We start from the raw sequence: 18365 nt of genomic DNA on the forward strand, positions 1-18365 counted from the left end.
GTTCCCTTGTTCTTTGGATAGTAGTAATTAAGGCAGGCTAGAATGTGTTCCCTATTTCAAATGAACACCTCTTCTAGAAACTGTACTCGCACGGGTGTGATTTGCACTAGCTTCCCTTCAAATTCAATTAACACTCACATTTTTCTGTGGTGATGTCTCATTTGTGCTGAGACACCATTGCAAATTCGAACTTTTTCATTTGTGGGAAGAATTCTGACCCCAGAATGTGCTCAGCCTATCCAACATTTCAGCACTTGAAAAGGTACAGTTTCAGTGACATATCCCAGGTCCCTTTTCTTTGCGAATTATGGAAATGTATGCCATAAACATGTTTCCTTCCTGTACATTGCATACATTTCTTGCTGCCCCTTAAAGGTTTAGGAGTAGTAAATTTTACTTTATTTGAATTGGTTTAAATCATAAAAAGAGCGGGTTAACCGCTAGAATACGTAAACACTTGTGACTTAAAATTCATGAATAAATACAAGTTAATTAATAAACTTCCCATTTAAAAAATTTTTGATCAATAAAACAAAGGAAAACAGTACAATTAGTGCCTTTAGTCTTATAGAAGTTATTCTAGCTTGAGGTATCTGATTCTTATTCTTATATTTGCTTCGAGGTGATTGTCTAAGCTTTTTCAAGATCAAGTTCCATGTCTTTCTTTTCTAGCGCTTTTGCAGCTAGACTTAAAAACTTTAATGATTTACATGCCAATTGCACTGTTGACCCTCCTAAACATTTTATTACTGCGGATCTGCAGGTCCTTATCTGCTCTTTTTTCATTAACGGCCGCAGCAGTTTTTTCCGTTTAGATGATAATGCCGGACAAATACAAAGTAAGTGGAGCATTGATTCGTTGCCTTGTCTGCAAAGGTGGCAGTCCATTGAAAGCCAGGTGCGTTTCCATTTTGGAGTTAAATCTTTGGTTGGGTACACTCCCAGTCTCAATCAAATTAATTGCTGTTTCATTCGGTTTGCAAAGTGTTCCATAAGATATGGGGCTTTAGCTTTTTATATGTCGGCAGCACCAACCATGCATTTGTTTTCTTGAACAACGCAGCTTTATCCTGGTCTTGAGACATTTGGTTAACTGTTTTGTTGACCAATTGTTTAAACTCCGGGTGGGACGGTGTAGTATGCCATGTTTCCTCTAACTTTAAAGCCTCAATCGAGTTTTTTAAGAATGAATAAACCGAATTAGTCAGTTTTGATTGCTTTTCGACGTCCAGCCAACAATAATGTACCAGAGAGTCGTCCTCTGCTGCCCGCATTCTCCAATAGTATTTGACTAGCACTCCTTGTCTTGACATGATCTGATTTTTTTGCCCAAATTCAAGTCTGAGCTGGTCTTGAGAGATATGGCGCGGGATGTTAAACAATTTTTTAAAGAGGCTGGTTTGGGCGATATTCTAGGATGTCGCATCTTTTGTATTTAAAGAGTTCGGAAACGTATGTAATTGCGGGTAAAAATTGTGATGCCACGACCATTAATAAGTGGGTAGTGGAACTGTCACAAAGTTTTTTTTGCAAGGTTTAAATGCAAATAATAGTTGTTTAGCTTTTGTTTTCCGGTGTTCTTGGTGTTGCTTGTAATTAAGGTGGCAATCCAAAATGAATCCCAAATACTTGTATGTCCCCTCCGGTCCAAGCTGTTGCTGTTGATCGTCCAAGTGAATTTTGGTATTTTTTTCTGTGGACTAGAAAAACACATGACCTTTGTTTTTTAAATTTTATCTGTAGTTGGTTTAGGTCTGTGTGTTCTACCAATTTGTTTATCAGTTGTTGTAGGCCACGAGGCGTTTGGGAGAGCAGCACAATATCATCTGCATATTTAAAACTTACTGTTCTCACATTCCCCAGTTTTGGAGGATCACCTAATGTTGAACGTAGGTGATAGTCTAGATCAGCTGTATATATATTAAATAGACAGGGGGCCAAAACGCACCCCTGTTTTAGGCCATTGGTGGTAGTGATTGTGTTTGTTAGACTTCAACCATCTCCCATTTTTATTTGAACCCATGTTTTTGAGTAAAGGTTGATTATTGCATTCAATAGGTTTGTGGGTGCACCTCAGGATTCCATTTCTGCCCACAAGGCTTGTCTAGAGACCTTATCAAAGGCCGCCTTGAGATCCACGAAACACGCATACAATACTTTAGAATTTGTAATAGATTGGTTAGCCAGGAGTGTAACAGCGGATATGTTTGCTAAAGTGCCCATTCCGTCTCTAAAGCCTGTCTGTGTGTTGGGGATCAGTTTGGTATTATCAACCCAATCTTCTAGATCTATAAGCAGGTTTGCAGCGTAAATGTTTGCCTCGACATCTATGAGGGCTATTAACCTGTAGTTTAAGGGATTTGCACGAGCCACTGATTTAAATATTGGATGCAATATGCTTCCTCGCCAGGAATCGGGTATAGTATGGGATTCCAAAACATTGTCAAACAGTATGGCTAGATGATTGGACCAAAATGGTATGTCTTTTTTGAATAGGGCGTTAGGCAGACCATTAGGTCCCGGCGGTCCATCTGATCTCTGTTTTTTTTATTGTATTCATTACTTGTTTTTGTGTGATCTGGCTGTCGACAAAGTATTGATCTGACCCTGGTGTTTCTGGATGGTCTTGCTGTAATTTTCCTTCCATTTGTTTTTCTTGTAAATTAATGTGATGTTTCAGGTACGGCTTGCTAGTCGTGTGGTTTAGGGCCTGCGAGGTTGGTTTCAGTGTCTCTGCCTTCCTCTGCTCTCTTGTTGGAATCTCACTGAGGGTACTGTGGTTTGGTTATATCGCCTTCCGTATTTCGTTTTCAGTGGTAGCTTTGGGGGCTGTCTGTGGATTATATGTAGCTTCTATGTGAGCTCGCCATACATACTCGGTTATATCAGAGTTGAAATGCAGATTTTCTCCATTGGATAAAACATTAATTTGGGCCCAAAACTGCTTAGAATTTTGTTGTCGACTTACATAGAGCATTTTTGTCCAGAACTGCTCATTATATATACGAGCTGCCCCTTAAAGATTTAGGAATTAGTCCCATAAATTGCATTACACATGAAAACATGTGGTAAAATATATATTTAAAGTGGTCTTCATTCTCCTTCAATGGACTCAATAATTTGTTCCAGTTGGGAATAGTGATGAGGAAACCTAATTGCATAGAATGAGATCTCATGAGAGTGGCTTCCAACAATAGGGCAGTTTCTGACCAGATTTTAAAGATCTGCTTTTTTCCGGGTTCCAGAGTATTTTGTAATGCAGTGATCTTTATAGTGGAGCGGGAGATTTGAGTCCGTGCAGAGGAAGTAAAGAAAACATCCTGCTGAATAAGCTATTTCTTCAATGGTCATAAAAAAGCCATTCAGGTAGAGCTGTAACCCATTGTAGATGGAAGACATATTCAGGGATATATTTATCAAGGGTTTTGCGTCGTCCTTGCACCACACAAGTGTGTGGAGGGCGACACAAAACCTATAATGAGATTTACCAAGCCAAACAAGGGCACCTTGCGTGCCGCTGCCTGGAAAATCTGGAGTAATGCAATGCAGTACAATTCGCTGCCAAGCATAACTCTGCCCCAGGGAGATGAGACCCAGATCTTTGGACTGGGTTGAGTGTGTGACATTGATCCACATTCGGTCCATCACCTGTTGTGTTTGCATATTCCGCCCTAAGTGCGCTGGGGATGCCCAGACGTGGGTCCCAGGCACTCCACACCTCTGGAGTCAAGCTAGCCGGGCTGATGAGAGGTGTTACCTCGAAACCGGTCCGGTCCTCGGATGCTTGATTCCGTTCTGGGAAGGACATGGCTTTTGTAGTTCGGACTGGACTATTCCCATGGGGCACAGGGTCAGAGCTGATTTGCATATCGCCATTGTCTAACCCAGGGTGGTGTGGAGGGCAAAATAACAATGGATTTGGGCCCAGATCTTTGGACTGGGTTGAGTTTGTGACATTGATCCACGATAGGGTCCATCACCTGTTGTGTTTGCATATTCCGCCCTAAGTGCGCTGGGGATGCCCAGACGTGGGTCCCAGGCACTCCACACCACTGGAGTCAAGCTAGCCGGGCTGATGAGAGGTGTTACCTCGAAACCTGTCCGGTCCTCGGATGCTTGATTCCGTTCTGGGAAGGACATGGCTTTTGTAGTTCGGACTGGACTGTTCCCATGGGGCACAGGGTCAGAGCTGATTTGCATATCGCCATTGTCTAACCCATGGTGGTGTGGAGTGCAAAATAACGATGGATTTGGGCCCAGATCTTTGGACTGGGTTGAGTGTGTGACATTGATCCACATTCGGTCCATCACCTGTTGTGTTTGCATATTCCGCCCTAAGTGCGCTTGGGATGCCCAGACGTGGGTCTCAGGCACTCCACACCACTGGAGTCAAGCTAGCCGGGCTGATGAGAGGTGTTACCTCGAAACCGGTCCGGTCCTCGGATGCTTGATTCCGTTCTGGGAAGTACATGGCTTTTGTAGTTCGGACTGGACTGTTCCCATGGGGCACAGGGTCAGAGCTGATTTGCATACCGCCATTGTCTAACCCAGGGTGGTGTGGAGTGCAAAATAACGATGGATTTGGGCCCAGATCTTTGGACTGGGTTGAGTGTGTGACATTGATCCACATTCGGTCCATCACCTGTTGTGTTTGCATATTCCGCCCTAAGTGCGCTAGGGATGCCCAGACATGGGTCCCAGGCACTCCACACCACTGGAGTCAAGCTAGCCAGGCTGATGAGAGGTGTTACCTCGAAACCGGTCCGGTCCTCGGATGCTTGATTCCGTTCTGGGAAGGACATGGCTTTTGTAGTTCGGACTGGACTGTGGGGCACAGGGTCAGAGCTGATTTGCATATCGCCATTGTCTAACCCAGGGTGGTGTGGAGTGCAAAATAACGATGGATTTGGGCCCAGATCTTTGGACTGGGTTGAGTGTGTGACATTGATCCACATTCGGTCCATCACCTGTTGTGTTTGCATATTCCGCCCTAAGTGCGCTGGGGATGCCCAGACGTGGGTCCCAGGCACTCCACACCACTGGAGTCAAGCTAGCCGGGCTGATGAGAGGTGTTACCTCGAAACCGGTCCGGTCCTCGGATGCTTGATTCCGTTCTGGGAAGGACATGGCTTTTGTAGTTCGGACTGGACTGTTCCCATGGGGCACAGGGTCAGAGCTGATTTGCATATCGCCATTGTCTAACCCAGGGTGGTGTGGAGTGCAAAATAACGATGGATTTGGGCCCAGATCTTTGGACTGGGTTGAGTGTGTGACATTGATCCACATTCGGTCCATCACCTGTTGTGTTTGCATATTCCGCCCTAAGTGCGCTGGGGATGCCCAGACGTGGGTCCCAGGCACTCCACACCACTGGAGTCAAGCTAGCCGGGCTGATGAGAGGTGTTACCTCGAAACCGGTCCGGTCCTCGGATGCTTGATTCCGTTCTGGGAAGGACATGGCTTTTGTAGTTCGGACTGGACTGTTCCCATGGGGCACAGGGTCAGAGCTGATTTGCATATCGCCATTGTCTAACCCAGGGTGGTGTGGAGTGCAAAATAACGATGGATTTGGGCCCAGATCTTTGGACTGGGTTGAGTGTGTGACATTGATCCACATTCGGTCCATCACCTGTTGTGTTTGCATATTCCGCCCTAAGTGCGCTGGGGATGCCCAGACGTGGGTCCCAGGCACTCCACACCACTGGAGTCAAGCTAGCCGGGCTGATGAGAGGTGTTACCTCGAAACCGGTCCGGTCCTCGGATGCTTGATTCCGTTCTGGGAAGGACATTGCTTTTGTAGTTCGGACTGGACTGTTCCCATGGGGCACAGGGTCAGAGCTGATTTGCATATTGCCATTGTCTAACCCAGGGTGGTGTGGAGTGCAAAATAACGATGGATTTGGGCCCAGATCTTTGGACTGGGTTGAGTGTGTGACATTGATCCACATTCGGTCCATCACCTGTTGTGTTTGCACATGGGTGTTCCCATGCATTGCAGGTACATCCAGTCAAATCCGACCACAATAATGGGATTACTAGTTTGGTATCACTATCTTATTTTCCTGTTTTTACTTACATACAGCAGCAGCTTCTTAATTTTTTGATCCTGATGAAAGCCTAGATACTGTTTGGGAACACTTAGGCTGAAACATGTCGACCTTATCATAATATTGGGCAGTTTAAGTTCATACTGCTCGCTGCACTGTTTTTAACTCTCCCGGTGTGAGCAAGCAAATAAAGAATCATTTCTGCACCAGGTGGTAGTTTTAATTTCACCACTTTCTTGGAGCACCTCACATTAGCGCTGCGTCCTCACTACACCACCATACATCTATGGAATTTCAGCATCCTTGCTAGAATAGAAACATCTCAAAAACATCCTTAAACTCCTGCATCACATTGAGGAGGTTGTAGCCCTCAATGGTACAAGGTTTTCCCATTGGGAGGAGAAACCCATACGATGAAGCATGACACCTATGGTGTGTGAGGGTATTCGTCCTTTAAGGGATTTCTCCCTAATGGAGATTTTGTGAGACATCTATCTGTTATCCACAGACATTTTGCGTCTAGATACAGACCAGAGGAGCTTTCTGTGTTATAGTTGTTCCCATGCATCCACCAATGGATCCTGAAGCATTTCCAGATTTACCAATACTGGTAGAGTAGACCTGTGAATGCGTCAGGATGCTATGCTTTAGATCCTACCCATTAGAATAAATTATATTCTATGGAAGAGGAATGACAGAATTTATGAAACATCTGCCACACAAATTGGGTAGGTTAAAATGCGCAGGGAAAGAGATTAGAAGAAGCAAATAGTTGCCAGCAAGCTTTAATCGCATCACATATCATAAAACAATTCTATTGGAAAGTCAAAAGATCGACCTTATTTACAATGATGTTAAACAATACTTTGAGACTCATAAAAGAATAACTGTTCAGCAGTAGTTTTATAGGCATGGGCGTGACTGTTTCGGTCAATTTTTTGTCCTTCAGAACAAACCATCCCAACATTCCTATGAGCATTGAAATTGTAAGCCTTTGTTTTCAAATTAAAATGCCAATGAGAAGTCTAGATTATCTGAGGTTACTTTAATGATTAAACCTTGCCTTTTACATTCTATTTTAGTATCTGTACGAAGTACCCGCGATTTCATGGGCTTTCTGCTACAGGCTCGCACAGTGTCGAATGACCAAATTGCTGGAACCTTTGTTTATATACCTCCGGGATCAAAACAGCTAGGCTGCTTTAAGGATGGTGATGCCGTTACTCATTCGGATAAGGCTTTGAAGAGGAACCTTTCGTTTGTATGGCGAGCACCCGATAAACCCATTGGTGATATCAAATTCTGGTAAGAATTAGATGACTGGTATGTATCTACAAGACATTTGTGGAATGCAAATCTACCCAAAATATCTGACCATGAGGAGACTCCCATGCGTGAAGACTCGTAGTCCACCAGTTTCACTGAAGGAGGCCAGACACACACTGAAAGAATCAGAGAGGGGCTGAAGACTTTCTAGTTTCCATAGTTTTCATGGTTTAAGTAGGGGATACTTGAAGGAGAGATGAGTTGGTGATTGCCTACATGTGTCAGCAGAATGAATACCAGATCTAGAGAGGTCAGTTTTTGAGGGCACTAAACATAATTCAGTTTTTGCACTGGTCACAAGTTAAGCATCCTGCCACTTCTTAAGACGAATCATAAGGCAACCACACATACATAATCTACATTACTGTACATGACTGTACAGAATGCTGTCAACTCAATAGTGGTCATACGTTTACACTAAGCTTCCTCTAAGATTAAAATGTATTGGCTGCTACTTAAAATTCTCTGAAGTCTGAATTTTCCTATTTGGCCTTCAGTTTTCAGAAAAAGTGCTTAAAGCAACTTGCTAATTTCAGCACTTCACCACTGAGGTTTTTGAGGTGTTAATTCTCACCTCACAACCATGAATGGAAGTTTCTTTCTGTCTCTCCCAAAAGAATATTGATAAGAGAGACAGCAAACACAATTTTTTCTTTGGTGTACTTCTCGTGTTAGCTTGGGCAGCAGCAGCATCACCCATGCTCCCCAGGAGGCTCCTTGTCTTCAGGCAACAGGTCCTCAATCCTATGCTTATAGCAATTGGGATTTAGTAGTTTTTCAAGCTGAGTCAAGACAGGTCACCAGCACATAAATAAGTTTACCTATTCCTTTGGTCCATGCAAATATAGGCCCTCTTCCTCAATCCTAAAGAGTGGTCCTGTTTCCCAAAGGAAGGTAGCTCCAGTGTCTTCAACTGGTCCCAGTCTTTTTCTTTGTGCTGGCGCACAGAATGTCCCCAAAGATCAACTGGTTTTCTGTTTCAGCTTACATGAAAGTTCATGTCAGGTGGCTACAAGCAAACCAGCCATTTTTGTCTTTTGAGGCACTTGACCATTTCAAGGGAACTAACCAAACACAAATGCATTTTTCCCGGTTTTCAGATACGTAGTCCAGGCCCTCAGTAAACAAAGACCCATAATATTTACAGTGTCTGACTCCACGGTGGTGTAACACTACCAGATGTTGCTTAGCCAATCAGGGACAGTTGCTATGCTTGATGTCAAAAGCTATAACTGGTCTCAGAATGTCGGGAATTTTATTCAAGTGATAGTAAATTATAATGTAGATGGACACTTATTTTGTGTAGATATTGTCCTTGCACACAACAGGCAGGCCTCCTGAAATTTTCTCAAAGGAATGGAGCAAGCTCTAACATCTCTTCTCTCCTCCAGCTAAGAGTACCCCCCTATAGGCAGAGTCATTTCTCTATCTAGGTTTAGGGTATACAATTTACCAGCATGGCCTCCAGACAAGACTTTCAGTGACTCACATGTGGCTATTAATGGGATATAGGGCTCTATCTCTCAGAGGGAGGACAGGAAAAGTCCTAGGGTAGCCCCCTTTGAGAAATGCACAAAGATGTGCATGTTAGCTGTTCCACTTTGTGAAGAAGCAACACTTTCAGACAACACTGATGCAGGGGTAGCACTAGAGCCAGTTGCTGAGGTGGGGGTTTTCAGGCACAGTGAATGGGAAACAATAATCCCAAACTTTAGGGAACGAGTAGTTTCTGCTTGGGGATGGCAACATCCCTGTACAAACCTTCTCTCAGGGCACCAGTGTTTAATTAGTTGAGACACTAATAGGTAGGGTGTGTGCTTATAGCTCTCACTGATGAGTATGTGTGATTTCAACAGTGTTCCTAAAGGGCTTGGACTATTTCAGCACTGGTTCAGAAAAGCATGAATGTGAAACCTCATCAAAACATAGCATGATAGTGAAGTTTACAAATAGTACTAGCCCTGTATTAAATGTTACGCTGTGGCATGCCTTGACTGAGGTCATGTTGTACAACCCAGTTACGGTACCATTGTTTTTTTATAGCTCTGTCTTCAGATAAAGTAAGGCTTAAGGCAAATTCAATTTAAAGTCAAGCCTTTGAGATTGTAGCTGTCCTACAGGATGCACCTGTTGGTCGGATGGAGGTACCCATTTCAGAGGTAGATTTTCTCGGGATGGATGGGGCCCCTGCACTTATGATTTTAGTGGTGGTGTGTATTCCTTTTGCATAGCCCGAGGGGCCGCTTGCTTTATTTCTTCTAATGCTGTCTGAAGCCATTTAAAGAGGATTCAGCCACTCTCTGCTTTGTGTGCTATGTTTAAAATAAAATGTTCTTTATTTACAGTGCAACCTCTGCTATTGCAATCCTGCCCTTGCATGAGGGAACAATACAACACAATGGGTGGTTCTGTAGGATTCACTATGAATGTTTTATTGATTCAACATAAGGGGTTAAAACACAAGTATGTATTGTTGTACCAAGTCATTCCACAATATAACTGAATATGGTACTCTATGTGTGTGCATAACCAATAACAATAGGTAGGTGACACTCTTAATATATTTTCAATAAACCTGATCACATATCAATTTTAATGTCTCTCAGGTTGATATAGTAATCCACAATGATTCTTTGTCAAAGTTGGTATCTAGATACAGGGATGATGGTATATTCTGTCAATGTTTCGGCCTGTCACAAAAGAGTGCTAATTAGGCATCAATTCTTGTCTTCATCAGGACTTTCATAGGGAACACTCTAGTCTTCCTGGTTAAAACGATGCCTCCCAAACTTCCTTTACATCTCTCTGTGGGAATAAAATAAATCTACCAATATGCATACAAGGAAAAGCTATGATTCAAACTAATTTCACTCTTTAGCAGAACTCACATCTCGCATCATTGTTTGTCAGGGGCAGGCCACCAGTTCAGTTACTCCCTCCTTCATCCCAACTTCGGCAGGAAAACTCATATGGGAAGGTTTCTTTGATGCAATAATATATATATATATATATACATATATTTACATATTCACTTAAAAAACCATAGGTTTCACACCAGTTATAGTTAGCTGGTCATTTTACTCATACAAAACCTTTGAAATTCCCCCGTTATAGTTAGTTCAGCTAACTATAACTCGCGCTCCCGCAATGCACTGCTGATGATATCAGATATTACATCATTCATGACATGGTCAGTGACATCACTCATGACATCACTGATGACATCTCAAATGACATCACTGATGACATCATCCAGTGGATGTTTGTCTTTCTGAAAAATAAATATTTTTATATATGTATATCTAAAGGTCGATGGAAGAATAAATGGGCAAGTAAGTGTCTAAATGGATGCGTTTTTTTTTAAATTGATTGTATAACTGACTGATTAATTGTATCTTAGTGAATACATGGGTTAGTGAGTAATGTTTAAATATGTAAATATCTGTATCAGTCTCACACATTTTTTGAATATGTGGCTGCATGGGTTGGTGAGTAGCTACATGAGTGTCTATATAGGTTATTAGTTGGTTTTTTGAGTATCATTATGAGTGTCTCAGTGTTTATATGGTTTGGTGGGGGATATTACTTATGTGTTTTGAAGACAGCATGTGTGCAGGACTGTATGGGTGGATGAGTGTGTGTATAGGTGTGTTAGTGAGTGAATGACTGTCTCAATACTGTCTTTATGACTAAGTACATATGTGTTAAACTACTATATGTGAGTATTCGGTATATAAGTGAGTTTATATGTTAGTTAGAGATTTGAAGAGTTCCTATATAACTAAGTATGTTTTTCAATAAGTGATCGTTTAAGAGAGTCAGTATGTGTATGTTTGTGTGTATAGCTGTATATGCAAGTAAATGGATGTTTGATAGTTTATTTGCATGTGTGAGTATATGTGTAAGTAACTCTTTGGATGAGTACATATGATGATTGAGTACATGTATGAGTGACTATATAGAACTGTTGGTGAATGAGTGGATGTGGAAGAAGATGTTGGAATAGGTTGTTGTAACTGGTATTGGTATCTCCATTTTCTTGAAAATGTTTGTTTCTATTTTTGAATGTGTGTATCAAAGGTTATATTAGAGTGAGAGGAGGTCTGCCACTCTTTCACAAGGATGATATCATCAGTGATGTCATTTGAGATGTCATCAGTGATGTCATTAGTGATGGCACTGACCATGTTATGAGTGATGTAAGATGTAATGTCATCAGCAGTGCATTGCGGGCGCGCGAGTTATAGTTAACTGAACTAACTATAACAGGGGAATTTAAAGGTTTAGTATGAGTAAAATGACCAGCTAACTATAACTGTTGTGAAACCTATGTTTTTTTCAGTGAATTTCAAAGGTTTTTAAAATGCTAATTCCTAACTATAACATGTGTGAAACCTATGGTTTTTTCAGTGAATTTGCAAGGTTTTTTAAATGCTAATTCCTAACTATAACGTGGCTGAAACCTATTTTTTTTTCAGTGAATTTCAATGGTTTTGTAAATGATAATTTTTAAATGTAATAATTGTTATATTTTTTATACTGATTTACTACATTATTATAAATTATTTATTTTTAGATATATTATTTGGTAAATTACATTACATATTTTTAATATAAATTGAAAAAAAAATGTTTTTACACCTCTCTGCAACACAGCCCCCTGGCGTGTTTGCAGAGTGGGAACTAATTCCCCTTGCATACTGGGGGTCCCTGGGGGGCAACTAGCCCCCCTGGAACCTCCAGTATGCGCCAGCGGGGCTGCATTGCAGAGAGGTGTAATGAGGCCACACCCTTTTTTACACCACTCTGCAACGCAGCCCCCGGGCGCATTTGCAGAGGGGGAACTAATTCCCCTTGCATACTAGGGGTCCCTGGGGGCCAACTAGCCCACCTGGAATCTCCAGTATGCGCCAGGGGACTGCATTGCAGAGAGGTGTAATGAGGCCACACCCTTTTTTACACCTCTCTGCAACGCAGCCCCCGGGCGTGTTTGCAGAGGGGGAACTAATTCCCCTTGCATACTGAGGGTCCCTGGGGGCCAACTAGCCCACCTGGAACCTCCAGTATGCGCCAGTGGGCTGCATTGCATAGAGGTGTAATGAGGCCACACCCTTTTTTTACACCTCTCTGCAACGCAGCCCCGGGCGTGTTTGCAGAGGGGAAACTAATTCCCCTTGCATACTGGGGGTCCCTGGGGGCCAACTAGCCCACCTGGAACCTCCAGTATGCGCCAGGGGGCTGCTTTGCAGAGAGGTGTAATGAGGCTATGCTCTTTTTACACCTCTCTGCAACGCAGCCCCCTGGCACATTTGCAGAGGGGGAACTAATTCCCCTTGCATACTGGGGCTACCGGGGGGCCAACTAGCCCACCAGGAGCCTCCAGTATGCTACAGGCAGATCAATGGTACTGCCATGGGTTCTTGCTTTGCTCCCAGTTTCGCTAATCTTTTTATGGGACACTGGGAGCAGGAGATCCATGGCAGTGCCACCCTGAAAGAAGACTTCTGCAGAGAAGTGGTATGGCTCCGCTATATAGACGATTTATTTATCGTCTATAGGGGTAGCAAAATACAAGCTGAGACCTTTCTGACCAAACTCAATATGAATAGATACAACATCAAGTTATCAGGAACCATCAGTAACACTATGGTGGAATACTTAGATGTGAAACTTGAGATTAAAAATAACATAATTTGTACCTTATTATTTCGCAAAGACACTGCAGGCAACAGCGTATTGCACGCCCTCAGCAGTCATCCTGAGGTGCTCAAATGGAGCATACCTTATGGAGAACTGCTGAGGGCCAAAATAAACTGCAACTCTTTGGAAGCATTTGAGAGAGAACGTGATATCATAACAGAGAGGTTCAAGGAAAGAGGCTACCCTAACTGGGTCATCAAGCAAGCTACCACAAGAGCAGATAAAGTAGACAGAAAAGAAACACTAGAAAAGGCTGAACCTGTGCATGAAGAAACTGATGAGACGACGAGGTTGATACTCACTTTCAACGCTCAGTCGCCCACAGTTAAAAAAGTCATAGCCAAACATTGGGATATTCTGAGACATGACAACATCATAGGGAATGTTGTCAACGAACGTCCTAGCATAACGTACAAACGTAATCTTAATATCAGGGATATGGTATCTAGGAATGACGTCACCCAATACAAGGACCCCACTGAACATGGCCTGCAAGGTTTTTATCCCTGCAGTCACTGCAAAGCCTGTAGTAATAGTGTATACAAAAATGAACTTGTCTACAATGGAGTCAAAAGAAAAATAACCCAATTCCTGACCTGTAGCACCAGTTATGTTGTGTACGCTATAGAATGTCCATGTCACCTATGGTACATAGGAAGTACCAAGTGCAGTGCCAAAAAAAGAATATTGGAGCATCGGAGGGCCATAACCAACCATGATCCTAAATATCCGGTGGCACGACACTTCAGGGAGAAACATTACTCAGATGCCAACTTGTTGAGCTACACGCTCATTGAACAGGTTCAGGTCAAACCCAGAGGAGGTGACAGATTGTTGTCCTTGAGACAACATGAGTCAAGACATATCATTAACTTCCAAAGTAAACACCCGGGTGGCCTGAACTGGGATGAGGAGCTAGAAATACATCTTAGAGTAGAATCGTAGTGATACATATTGGTTCGTGACTTCTATTGTACTCTTCCTCTCCCTTACTGAATTTATGCCCTACACGCAGGACTGTAATTGATGTTGCTTATCTACTTGCTTTTTTCCAACATGTTCGATTGTGTGCTAGAAAACTTCTAATGCAGTATTTTAATTGTATTTTTCACCTTTGTGTATTTGATCTACAGGTGTACAGGCAGGGCTTCCCAGTATGAATGGATTCCTGAATTGGGCACCACTGTCACTGGCACTTGTTCCGGTTTGCACTTCTTTTTTTAGGCACTTTTTCACGGTCAGTTATCGTTTTCGCACCTGTTCTGCACTTTTGTTATTGTCAGCAATAGGACTATGCTGAGTTGGATTACGAACATCAGACTTGATACTGACGTTTACGCTGGTATACACTACCCGCACGGACACTGGTCATTAATAACTTCTGCCTTGAATCCCCCTTGATTCAGTATACAGGACATACGCAGGGTATTACTACCTTGCAGACTACTGTTGAGATGCATGTTGCACCTGAGCACTTTACATGAGCAGGCTTTAACCTGGTGGGTTAATTGTTTATTGATCTTTCCATCCTGCCTTTACTGATGTATCCACCTTAGCACCCAGATCAAATGTGCCTTTGTGAGTTCGTTTGACTTAATTGTCTCATATCAAGCGTAAATGTTTAGTCCTTATTACTAATGTTTGTTGCGTAGACAAATGGACACTTGTCAATACCAGTATTACCGCTCCATTAATTCGTGGGGAGCGCTAATAACACGGGTTCATACTATTATCACCCAAGTTGCGCTGGAGTGTGTGGGATGATTTTATTGCCACGCATATGCAGTTCCTTATCAATACGAGCAACAATATGATCAATGCCAGTAATACTGTATGCTGCCATGGGGAACTTGATCACTTCAATATGGCCGACACGTTGTGTTAGTCTGTGCAGAGTCTTATTTTGGGTTAGCACAGTGTGCAGGAGTTTTTTAACTATGAATTCCCAGGACACGTGGGAGCATGTAGTGTTATGAATTATTGCCGCACATATGCTCTTATTAACTGAATACAAGTTATAAGATTTCCTAATGCCAGCTATTTGTATGCATACATGCTACAGTTAACCATTCCAACATGTCTGACGCACAATGTTTATTTGTACATAGTCCTACCTTTGTTTTGACAATTCGACATTGTAAATGGCACACTTTTTTCACATTCGTTGTCACACGTGATCAAGGCAAGTTGCCGAAACGCGTTGTGTGAATAAACCAAGGTTCTATTTCACTTCTGGACTGTGTTTTTGATTCCTGAGAGCGTACGACATTGGAATTTCTTTGATTGATATTGATTTTCCGGTTGCTTCGCCGGAGTGTACGCCACTTGTCCATGGGTCCCAGCGTTGCAGCAGAAGCAGCTGTCTGTTTGGATATATATATATATATATATATATATATATTCACTGAAAAAACCATAGGTTTCACACCAGTTATAGTTAGGAATTAGCATTTAAAAAACCTATTAAATTCACTGAAAAAAACATAGGTTTCACACCAGTTATAGTTACCTGGAAATTTTACTGACATAAAACCATTGAAATTCCCACGTTATAGTTAGTTGGACTCACTATAACTTGCGTGTGTAATGCACTGCTGATGACATCACATATTACATCACTCATGACATGGTCAGTGACATCACTCATGACATCACTGATGATTCCTAACTATGGTTTTTTCTGTGAATTTCATAGGTTTTTAACTGCTAATTCCTAACTTGTTATAGGGCCTCATACCTATGTGTTTTTAGTGAATTTCTAAGGTTATTTTTTCGCAAATATCTATAGCTTAGAAAGGTATGTTTTTCTAAAAATGAATCCTATATTGTGTATTAATATAATATATATTTTTTAAAAGTATATTCTTTTTTTTTATATTTCACTTTGGAGCGCTCCCGGTGTATGTGTTTTGAAGACAGCATATGTACAGGACTGTATGGATGGATGAGTGTGTATATGTGTGTGTTAGTGAGTAAACGACTGTCTCACTATTGTCTTTTTCAGTAACGACATATGTTTTAATCTAGTATATGTGAGTATTGATATATATAAGTGAGTATATGTGAGAGTGAGAGATTGTAAGAGTTCCTGTTTAAATAAGTATGTGTTTCTATAAGTGATTGTTTAAGAGAGTAAGTATGTGTAAGTTTCCTTAGAAGTAAAGTGGTAGTGTGTGTATAGCTGTATATGCAAATAAATGGATGTTCAATAGTTTTTTTGCATGTATGAATATGTGTGTGAGTAACTTTTGGATGACTGTCGGTGTGTAACAGGATGTATAGGTCTATCACTACATATGATGAGTGAATATATATATGAATGACTATATAGAACTGTTGGTGAATGAGTGGATGTGTATGTAGATGTTGGAATTACCTAATAAGTTGTTGTATTTGGTGTTGGTTTCTCCTTTTTTATTAAAATGTTAGTTTCTATTTTTGAATGTGTGTGTCAAAGGTTATTTTATGCTGATAGGAGGTCTGCCACTTTGTCACAAGGATGGTGTCATCAGTGATGTCATAAGTGATGTCACTGACCATGTCATGAGTGATGTAATATGTGACGTCATCAGCAGTGCATTGCAAGCGCGCAAGTTATAGTGAGTCCAACTAACTATAACGTGGAATTTCATTGGTTTTATGTCAGTAAAATTTCCCGCTAACTATAACTGGTGTGAAACCTATGGTTTTTTCAGTGAATTTCAAAGGTTTTTTTAATGCTATTTCCTAACTAAAAGTCTCACTTTATAAGTAAGACTGTTAGCGCTCTAGTTGTTCTTTAGAACTCTCTGGTATCATTGGGCTATAGTTGCGCTACATCTGGCTAATATTTGGGCTACATTTGTATTTTTTTGTGTCTGGTGGCCATCTTTGGGCTACATTGGGCTACATTGGGCTACATTTGGGCTACATTTGGGCTACATTTGGGCTCTAACATATATATAGCCCAATGTAGCCTAATATATATTTTTTAAAAGTTAATTTTCTTAAAAACAACTGGAGCATATATCTTGAGACATAGCAACCGCACATCGGGCTACCAGTCCTTACAATTTTTCAAATTTTTTTTTTTTTTTTTCTTTACTTTTGCCCTGGAGCGCTCCTGGGAATTTCTAAGTCGCTTTTTAGATACTTGTATTGCTGTATCAATGAAGTTTAAAATTGAAAAGGTGTATGTGATTGTCACGTGGATGATGTCATCAGTGATGTCATCAGTGATGTCATTTGAGATGTCATCAGTGATGTCACTGACCATCTAATGAATGATATAATATGTGACGTCTTCAGCAGTGCATTGCGGGTGCACGATATATATAGTTAGTACAACTAACTATATATGTGAATTTCATTGGTTCTGTATGTGTTAAATATCAATTTTCATGGTTTTGTAAATGCTAATTCCTAACTATATATGGTCTATAACCTATGGTTTTTTCAGTGAATTTGCAAGGTTTTTTAAATGCTAATTCCTAACTATATATGGGCTGAAACCTATGGTTTTTTCAGTGAATTTCAATGGCTTTTTAATAGCAAACATCTTTAGCTCTAAAATATATTCCTCTTTATAAAGAATACTATATTTTATATGTGTGTTATGCTATTTTTTATGTATTATATTTATAATATATATTTTTTTAGTTTTTACCTTGGTATGCTCCCGGTGCGCGACCCGAAGCGCGCTCCGGAGCGCGACCCGGAGCGCGTAGCGTAAGCGCGTCGGATCATGTGACCTGAAAATAACACTTTTCATTGGTTCCTAATATTTTTTTTTCCAAATGAGGAAAGCCCCCACCTTTTTTCCTCATTCTTACTTTCTTCTTTGAGAGAGCAAGAGCTATTTCTTTGTGAGAGACCAATAATGGCTACTCTACTTGCTGCTGCTGGTGCTCCAACACCACCACCACCACCACCACCAAAAGGACTACCACCACCTCTGCTTTTTGGTGGTGAGCAGGACGAAGAGGAGGAAGAGGAGCAGGAGGAGCAGGAGAGACAGTTCCTACCAGAGGAACCCCACCCATCTCGTGTAAAGGAGCACTACATTTGGCAATTCTTTAAGTTTCCTGCAGGACTGAAGAAAGTTAATGCCCCTAAAGTAACATGTCTAATTTGCAGCAACATCCTTTCACGTGGCAATCCTGCTAAAATATATAGTTTTGGCAACCACACCATGATTCGCCACATGGAGAGGTGGCACCCAATATAATTTGGCCCAAGCACAGGTGAGAGCTATGGCTGAAAACCCACAGACCCCTAAGCCTAGCACCTCAAGTGCGGAATCATCTTTTGCAG

General features: G+C 41.5%; 1 protein-coding gene across 2 annotated transcripts in view; it reads left to right on the forward strand.

Annotated features, from left to right (window-relative positions):
* REELD1 (reeler domain containing 1) overlaps window positions 1-18365 on the forward strand; it is a 189194-nt gene that overhangs the window by 90170 nt on the left and 80659 nt on the right. For both annotated transcript variants that reach the window (XM_086963292.1, XM_086963293.1), the window contains exon 3: window positions 7130-7352. In XM_086963292.1, coding sequence (XP_086819418.1) covers window positions 7130-7352 — 223 coding nt within the window. The remainder of the gene's footprint in view (window positions 1-7129; window positions 7353-18365) is intronic.

Source organism: Lissotriton vulgaris, chromosome 3_1 (assembly GCF_964263255.1).
Source record: "Lissotriton vulgaris chromosome 3_1, aLisVul1.2, whole genome shotgun sequence".
In the NCBI taxonomy this organism is placed as follows: domain Eukaryota; kingdom Metazoa; phylum Chordata; class Amphibia; order Caudata; family Salamandridae; genus Lissotriton; species Lissotriton vulgaris.